Source organism: Nematolebias whitei, chromosome 18 (genome assembly GCF_014905685.2).
Source record: "Nematolebias whitei isolate Nwh7 chromosome 18, NemWhi1, whole genome shotgun sequence".
Taxonomy (NCBI): Eukaryota; Metazoa; Chordata; class Actinopteri; order Cyprinodontiformes; family Rivulidae; genus Nematolebias; species Nematolebias whitei.
Genome location: NC_056515.1, coordinates 17,644,320 through 17,653,724, shown reverse-complemented (window position 1 = coordinate 17,653,724; position 9,405 = coordinate 17,644,320). Strand labels below are relative to the sequence as shown.

The following is a 9,405-nucleotide window of genomic DNA, read 5'->3' as shown; positions in this document are numbered from 1 at the left end:
CCGTTGGTTCTTTGGATGAGCGGTGGAAAACCCAAGTTAATAAATAATAAGACACTAACAAACAGTTCATCATTAAACAAACACAAATAATATTTGTGCCACCTTATCACTACCACTCTGCTGTTTTGTAGAGATGCTCTCCACCTTTAAAGGGCAGCGTAAACTAAAAGCAATTTAAATGTTCTGGACTTCTCTCTTGACTCCGACTCCAGCTCTGAATTGTGAGGAAAACAAAAGAATATTTCAGTTTAAACTTTTTAAAAAATATATTTTTAATAATTTAACTTTTTGACTCCTGTCAGCTCTACGTTGTCCTTTCACGATCCTCATGAGACCATGTCCATCCATGTCCATACGAGCCTACAGGACACACGTTGTTTCCCTTAAACAAAACGCACAGATCACCAGGACGTCTGGAGGAAACTGAACAACAAACTGTACAAATCAGAGTTCTAAGATCCTGATGATAAAACTCTAGGTCTGGAGGTTTTCCTACAAATACGTTATAAATGTAAATAATTCACAAGGAGTGAATCTCCAGCAGTACCTCCTCTTTGTTGGTGAGGCCAGTGAGGTCCATGTTTGGAGCCGAGGCCGCAGACTGGAGCTGAGCCTCAACCTCCTCCAGACGATCCTTCACCGCCTGAATCCTGCGCTCCAACATGATGTTCAGAAAATCTGCCTCTTGCTGCTTCTTCAGAACTGTCTGCTCGAATGAGGCCAACAGCTCGTCCCTCTCCTGCTGAACCTGCACCACATATGAAGAGACATACAAATGTTTACAAGGGATCGACGTGAAATTTTACTTACATTTTTGTTTTTACCTTGCAGAATTGTTTTTCCAGACCCGCATGATCCACTCTCAGGTCTTTCAGGACTTTTAATTTGGGCATTGGGGGCATTTTCTGTTCACAACAAACAAAATAAAACGCCCTGCGTAAACTTTCTTCAGCGAGACACTGTTTAACACTGCTTTAAATAAATTAGTTAAAAGAAAGACAACTACAAAAATCATTTTCAACATCACCTCTGTGCATGTTTGCATCTTGTCCCAGAAAGCGGTTTCCTTCCTGACTTTAGTCAGACTCTCTTCAAGCTGAAGCTTTTCCAGCAAAGCAGAATCCACGTCCTGTTTTATTATATTCACTTCCCTCTTCAGTTTACGGTTTTCTTTCTAGGATGGAAACAAAAAGTCACACCAAAATAACAATTACAGAACCCAAAATTTAGTGAGCAATTCTGCCGTCAAGCTGCAACCTGAAATTCTGCCCTACGAGTCAAATCAGAAGGATTTTCTAAAGTTGACCGTTTAAAATCAAATACTAAAGTAAATCATCAAAGCAAGAAGTGTTTTAAAGACATTTTTCATAAAACAAGCAGACGGATGAGCTGCTGGTCACACATACGGTGAAGTTATCGATGGCCTCGTTAGTCTGCTTCAGCACTAAAGCATCTTTCTCCTCGGCTTTCTCCTTAACGTCCCTGATGGTTGTGTCGCCTTTTTGTTGAACAGCCACGATGCGGGTCTCCCACTCCAGCTTTCGCTGGATTAACATGCTGTCCGTCAACAACTTTCTTTTCTGCAGCTTTTCCTCCCATTTGTCTGTATATTCTAATCAAACAGGGACCCCAAATAACGTCTACAGCTCAGCAGGTTTCTTAAAGCATGAGAAGTTGTGTTAATAGGGCATTTACCTGCGTGTCCCCTGTCCAGTTTGTCCCTGGTTGCAGCCATTTCTTCCTGGTGTTTCTGTTGAAAAAAGCACTCAAAATGTTTGTACAAGGCGCTCGGTGTTCATTTAATCTCACCGTACTGCTCAGTCACAACCTGCAAATGGAGGACATTCAAACAAGAGACTAAAAAATGTCACAAGTTCAAAGAAACAGCTTCAAAAAACGACTGAGCTAAAAGATTTCTGTTGCACTTTTGTAAGAGTGTGAGATGAGCCTACAAACGATCTAATATAACCCCCCGATGTTTCCTCTGAAACGTTCTCGTCAGGACGTTAATGGTGAGCAGGTGCAATCACCAAAAACAGGAGAAAAACGAGAAATGTGTAACAGGAGCAGCTGCTCACCTTTTCATTTGTCAACATCAACCCCAGTTAGAATGAAGGGATGAACTTCAAGCATTTCTGCTGCCTCCACAACAAACCGTGGAACGAGCAGAAGAACATACGAAGAACTTGAGCTTCTTTCCTCTTTCTGGCTGATGGATTTCAGTCACGGAGGAACTTTTGTAAATAGAGCCACAGGGCATCGCCCACTGGTTTGTAACAAGCCCTGAATTCAGCACCTATGGCCCTTTAGAGCCAAATGTGAAACTATCTGAACTATCTCACCTCCTGGATTTCACTGACATTTAAAGTTTGTGTATTTTATTGTGCTGGTTTTGCTTTTATGTCATTGATTATTTGTTATTAATCGCACTATTTCTCATTGCACTGTTGGCGCAACGACAGTAAATATATTTATTCATACAAACAAAAATACAGACGAATGTCTGTTTAGGACATTGACGGGAGTCTTGACAATAGATCCACCCAAAACAACAACAAACAAAATTCTGCATATGAAAATAAGACCAGAACCATTCACTGGGGACAGATGTGGGCCACAGATGTGTTGGCAGAATTGATGTTTAAAGGCAAGCCTTTGTTAAAATAAATAAAATGTGTAGAACAAACCAGGTCAAGTTCCTTGACTTGATGTTCATATTCCGAGCTGTGCATGTCCACCATGATGGCCTTCATGTTGCTACAAAGCTCGTCCCGCAGCTCATCCTGCTCCTTCTGCAGCGTGTCAGCGGTGACCAAACGGGCTTCTTTCACCTCAGACACTGTGTCCTGGTGTTCACTCTGGAGGTGCTTCAGCTTCTTCTCATGCACCTGGTGACAAGCAAACAAATCATTAAAGATATAAAAATGTAAAGTCAATTTATTCATTTTTGCCTATATATATGGTGGAAAATATGCTTTGTGTGACATTTAAAATATGCCTAACCTTTATGTTGCAGCGTGTAATGGAACTGTTCCGGATTCTTAAAAACTTCTTTTTTTTTTTTGCCATTTCTAAGCAGAAAATTGTACTAAAATGTTTGTGATCATTAATGGGCATTAGACATATTCAGATTTTTACCCTGCATAGTTTGATAAACTCAATGCTGTTGGAGTCCGAGTGGCTTATTGTCACTGTGCTGAAAAGACTGTGACACTAAAATAAATAAAAATAAATTTGTCTGATTTGTGAAAAGCTGTTCTTATCACAGTGAGTCAATAAATGTATGTAGAATTTGAACTGACAGTGTCATACACATAACTCACGTTGTTCTGTAACAACCAGTCCGTTTATATCTTGAAACTTAAAATCTTTATGTGACTGTGTCATTATTTCTAGTTTTCATCCTGGTCAATAACCTTGAACTTGGAGTAAATCCTGCCTCTAAATGTGACTGATCTGCGTGCATGTGTCCACCTTACTTCTTTCTCAGCTCGATGACGCACATCATCCTCTTCAGTGGCCTTCTTCACAGTTGTCAGCTTGCCCCTGACATTCTTCATTCTCATCGCAGCAACTTCTCTTATGGAGTGGTACATGTCCCTCTCCCGCTTGAAGTCCTTTTTCTCTCCCCTCACTCTGTCCAGCTCCTCTCGAAGGTGAGCAACGTGCTCTATCATCTGAAAATACAGCTTTATTGTGGACAGAGCATATTTGTGACAACAATGATGGATAAAAAAGTCATCCAGGACAGGGTGTTTAGTGTTTTTAAACCAAACGGTTGGATTTCTTTCCTGTGTTGAAGACAGTTTTCATACTAATCTAAAAAGTTTTCCAAATGTTGCTCGGGTCTTAGACATTTTCAGAAAGATTTGCTCCTTGTGCATTTCCAACTAAATGGGATCATGGGACAGAACTTAACGCACCTTAAGAATAAAACCACCAAACATGGAGTACGCCATTGCTAAAGACCCTCAGGAGGGAGGGGAGGGAGAGTGATTAGACAGTGAGTTCAGTTTGCATAAATCAGCGGGCCCCGGCCTTTTTTGTGCCACGGATAGGTTTAATGTCAGACAATATTTTCACGGACCGGCCTTTAAAGTGTGGCTAATAAATACAGCAAAATGAAATGATACGACCGGCATAAAAACGGGTATTTTCTAAATATGGTAATAAATGTAAATCCACTGTGTATGCAACTTTATTAGCAGCGCCCTCGTAACATCTCACCCCTGTTCCCGCGAACATCTCACCCCTGTCCTGCAGAACGTCCACTGGCTCCCTGTCATTCAGCGCATCCATTTCAGGCTCCTGTCACATTCAAAACCCTCCATACGTGACTGACCTACTCCATCACTACACTCCTTCTCGTTCTCTCCGCTCCTCCGATGCCAACCTTCTGTCTCTCCCCTGTAGGACCAAGCTCCAAACCTGGGGAGACAGAGCCGTCTCCATAGCCGTCCCCACCCTCAGGAACTCACTGCCCCAACAGCTTCGTGTCTGCTCCGACCTCACCACTTTTAAGAAAGAACTCAAAACCCACCCGTTTAAAATTGCTTGTAATGTTTAAATGTGCCCTTTTTATGTGTTGTGATGCATTGCTGATTTTATATTTTATGAACTCTTGTAAAGCGTCTTTGAGTACTTAGAAAAGTGCTGTAAAATATAATGTATTATTGATATAAGTATTAACATCGTGCTGACATCGTAACATAACGGCCTCTCAGTTCCACACTCTGGTCGTAATAGTAAAGACTAAACATGCCTTCAACATGTAAGGATGGTACCCCTCTGTTGGTCTCCCTGTGTCTGTACCCCCGTGTCTCTCCTTGATTGCCCTGATCAGTTCCACCTGTGCGTGCTGTCCAGCTGCTTGTGTCTAGTCTGTGTATTTAAGTCTTGGTCTGTGTCCCATTCTTTGTCGGTCCATCGTCTGGTACTCCTCCTGATCTGTCTCCTGTGGTCCTTGTGTTCTCTATGACCCAGATCTGAAAGTGTATGCTACCACGTCAGCTGTTTATTTTTCATTATTAAAGTATTTATGATTTTACGTCTTGGCCTCAGAGTCCTGCCTGCACCACTGGGTTTTCTCCTGTCCTGCAAAGCCTGAAAACCGTGACACATCATAAGATAAAAACAAATATATGTGTTACTGGCAGGAGCAGCCCCTTTAATGTGACCGAGGCAAGCGTCAGGATGTTGATGCAAACACCAAGCGGGTCTCACTCATCACGTTAAAACTCAGACATGCTACGTATGAACAAGATTTGGGCTTCCTACCTGTTTTCCATCACTCTTTGTCAGGCAAGATGAAAAATATGCAGTGTAATCCTTCAAATGCGCAGATACAGCTGCACACCTCCACCTGTCTGCTCCAGACCACGCAGCTGAATTATGCCCCTTTTCCATAGTAACTTTAGTACTGGTACAGCACGGCTCTACTCGGCTCAGTACGGTACACATTCTGTGTTTCCATTATGCTTTGAGTACCGGTTCCAGTGGGCGGGGTTCAAATTGCTGTCACTCGCCTCTCACCAGCTGGTGGCCGTAATGCTGGTGGTAGGAGCTTAAAACAGTTTCAGTACAGGGTGAGAATTTATTTTGAAGTTTCTGGTAAATTAAAAAGAATACAAATTATTAAAATTATCAAACTATATATATATATATATATATATATATCCTGCTATTGAACTTTTAATGAACTTTAGTTCACCATTAAATCTCTGATGAAGCAGATTCTACAAAAACATCTATATTTAACATTTTACAAGTTTTCTTCATTTCATGTATTTGCACTAATTGTGTCTACTTTTATTGTCAATTTAGATATGTGGTTTTGTTTCTTGTTTACATATATTTATTATTATTTTTAGCTTTGCTTTAAAGTTGAATTCTTGTTTTGTGGTTTGTACGTCTGTGGGTTAGAATAAAGTTGAACTAAAGGCTGTAGCTCTTCTTTAAATATCTTCGAGGGAAATATTCCTGAGAGATCCCAAAATGTTGTTTCTTTTTATGATTTTTCATCTGAATTAACATTAACAGATTATTTAATGAAGTCATTAAAGTGAAAACAGGATTTCATGATAAAGCCGGTACGTTTATTTATTTTTTTAATCTTTACTGATTAAAAAAATACATTATTTTTCATGGTCTGCCCGTCTGCTGGGATCGGGGTTCAGCCTTCTGCGAATCAGCAGCTCGTATGATCCTGCGGTGACCGGCGGAGCTTGGAGCCGGAGAGATGATGCCCTGCACGGCCTGAGGGGGCTCCGGTGGAGAGGACCAGCGGAGCTCCATCTAGTGTGCTCTGAATTTTGTCATCAGCCACCAAGCACAAAAAACACCTGCACTTCAGCTTTAGACCACGGTGTTGTCATTATTGTTTTTTAAATCTTAAAATAGATCCAGTTGCTCCTCGAGTTCGAACAACGGTAATTGCAAATGGCAGATAGAATGTTGTGAAATTTCTCCAACAACCAGTGACTCCACCCCCTGACCAATCAGTGACTGACAGTGTTCTGACATCACGTTTTGATGCCTGCTCGGCCCGACTAGTACCAGAGAAAAGGGTTCTGAAAAAAGGGACCGGTTCTATGTACCGTTACTAGTGGAAAAGCCTTGGAACCATGCTGAGTCGAGTAGAGCCATGCTGTACCATTACTGATAGAAAAGGGGTATTACTCTGGTCACCACCTGCACCGGCAATGTAGAACCGAACTGCGCCTGCGCTCCTAACAGAAACTGAAACTAACCACTTGTGTATGTTGACCTGCATCAAGAGTGAGTCATTGACAGATGTGCTGGAGAGAATTTGGTGATTTAAAAAAAAAAAAAACATTTTTCCTGTGTGGTCCAGTACCAATTGACCCACGGACCTGTCCCGGTCCACAGCCCAGGTGTTGGGACCTCTGGCTTAAATGGACCAAGTCACTGCAGTTTAGAAAACTTCTCCAAGTGTATTAAAGATAATAAGTCCACTGGCTTGGTTGAATAATCGTTAATAAAACAGACTTTCTTTGTCTATAAACCCGGCTCATACTTGATGTTAATCAATACAGAAACATGTGAGTTATTATGTAAGATTATTGATTAAGATTATTGTGTGTTATCAGCTCCAACCTGCTCCCTGGACAGCTGCTCCTTGTTGAGGCCATTTATCAGAATGCGTGGCCTTGCACTTGAAGTTTTTTTACTGGTATGTCTCCTTTTGGGTGGCTGGAGGGGAAACACATGTTTAAATACAATATAAGGCTTAAATAGTATTAACTGGGTACTTTTTTAAACGGTATATATATATAGCCTCCTCGATTTGTCAGGAGCGTCTCAGATTCTAGTAATTGAAAAATAAAAAGAAACAAAAAAACGTCATTTACCATTGTTTGTTCCGCTGGGAGGCTGTGGACAAATGAAGTGGAAAATGTACGAGTCACAAGTCCAGCTCTGTTTAAAACTAGTCTCGATGAGACCCTGGAATCTACTTAGATAAGTTTGTTTCCATGGCAACAGCGCACATTAGTATCCCTGACACCGGCACAGGCGGCCCGCCGCATAAGCAGACTTAGGGCCCCGTGGCCACTAGGGGCCCCCCTAAGTGGATTTTTTATTTTATTTTTTTAATAATGATGGTATGGTATAAAGTTTATTCATTTTAAAAATACAAAACAGTTTCATAACTATATAAAAAATACAAGAGATTTAAAATGAAAGGCAGCAGAAAGAAGAAAAAATCTTATCATATCTGCCCCTTTTTTTCAAACATTTAGTTCAATCATAATAATTTTCAAGTAAAAGAACAAAATGAATAACTCTTTCTAATTTTCCTAATTCTAATACAAAACACACACTAAGCTACTTCATATATACTTTTTAACAATCCAGCTTTGATCTTTTTCTTAAATGTACACATTGACTTGACATTTTTCACATCACTCTCTAGACCATTCCACAATCCAACTCCTTGGATTGAGGTAGACCTTCCCTTCAGACTAGTTCTGAATTTTGGTTTGACAAATATCTCTATCCCCTTAAGATTATAACAACTTTGTCTTTTAATGAAATTTATTTGGATATTTAATAGTAATGTGTTATTTTGAGCCCTATACATAACTGATAAAATACTATAATCTACCAAATCATGGAAGTTCAATAACTTCAGTTGATAAAATAATGTGCTTGATGGGTGACAGTAATGCTTTCTGGTGATAATTCTTACAGCTCTTTTCTGTAAAATAAAAATAGGTTTTGTAAATGTTTTACACGCTTTCCCCCAAACATCAATGCAATTAATTTAAATGTAGAACAGTGATTGTGTTATACAACATGTACACAACATAATGATTGATTTTTATATGATTCTATTACACACAATTTCATAATAAAGTTGTGATATGTTTTTGAAACAATAATTTATATGTAACCGGGTGGTTTATTAGTTTCAAAATAGTGTTTATATGGAAGTTAATGTAAATTCCCACCCGTTTTGGGTCCATGAACGCACCTACGCCCCGCGCGTTTCCCCACGAGAGAAGATGGAGGACAAGCAGCTTCTTCTGCAGAAAAATACATCTTAAACTCTGATAAAGTTGTTAAATCTGAACAACAGTATTACCCTGTCTGAAGTTTATATGGGCTGAGTTTTTATAAGATATTAGTCTCAGTGTGTGAGCAAGGAATCTTTGATAAAATCAGCTTTGTTAGGAAAAGACAACCACTCAGTAACAAGTCAATTTATAGCTTGTTAGGATTATTTACTGAGCCCAACTGGTCCTAAACCAGTAACTGACACAAAGACAACTCGCTTCAACAACATTAATCATAATGTCATACACTACGAGCACATACACACACACACACACACACACACACACACACACACACACAGAAGTGAAAGCTGAGAGGCAAAAATAAATAAATAAATAACAGCAACAGAAATCATTTATTGAAAGGTAGTTATAAATTTTACAGAGTATTAGGACCATGCTGTTAAGAAGCATATTTTATGCAGAGCATCTTGAAACAGGATCATCCATCCATCCATCCATCCATCCATCCATCCATCCATTTTCTTCCGCTTATCCGGGGTCGGGTCGCGGGGGTAACAGCCTAAGTAGGGAGGCCCAGACTTCCCTCTCCCCAGCCACTTGGGCCAGCTCTTCCGGGGGAATCCCGAGGCGTTCCCAGGCCAGCCAAGAAATATAGTCCCTCCAGCGTGTCCTGGGTCTTCCTCTGGGCCTCCTTCCGGTGGGACGTGTCTGGAACACCTCACCAGGGAGGCGTCCAGGAGGCATCTTAAACAGATGCCCAAGCCATCTCAACTGGCTCCTATCGACGTGGAGAAGCAGCGGCTCTACTCTGAGTCTCTCCCGGATGATCGAGCTTCTCACCCTGTCTCTAAGGGAGAGCCCAGAC

At 40.7% G+C, this 9,405-nt stretch overlaps 1 protein-coding gene across 1 annotated transcript; it reads right to left on the bottom strand.

The window, feature by feature from the left end:
- Positions 1–304: 304 nt before the first annotated feature.
- LOC119425078 (dynein regulatory complex subunit 4-like) lies at positions 305–4,299 on the bottom strand. Its single transcript, XM_037692602.1, has 9 exons — positions 4,228–4,299; positions 3,480–3,677; positions 2,688–2,888; positions 1,696–1,750; positions 1,407–1,612; positions 1,028–1,174; positions 825–905; positions 548–748; positions 305–382 (listed from the first exon to the last, which is right to left on the bottom strand). Exons 1-9 carry the CDS (start codon positions 4,297–4,299, stop codon positions 305–307), a joined length of 1,239 nt encoding a protein of 412 aa, XP_037548530.1.
- Positions 4,300–9,405: the final 5,106 nt, after the last annotated feature.

Bases quoted from the DNA above. Each gene is read 5' to 3' on its own strand.
- LOC119425078 (XM_037692602.1), bottom strand. From the start codon at position 4,299: ATGGATGCGCTGAATGACAGGGAGCCAGTGGACGTTCTGCAGGACAGG. The intron at 1,613-1,695 runs GTAAATGCCCTA...CTGTTTGATTAG, and splicing joins ACTGGACAGGGGACACGCAG to AATATACAGACAAATGGGAG. The intron at 906-1,027 runs GTGATGTTGAAA...TGTTGTGAACAG, and splicing joins AGATGCAAACATGCACAGAG to AAAATGCCCCCAATGCCCAA.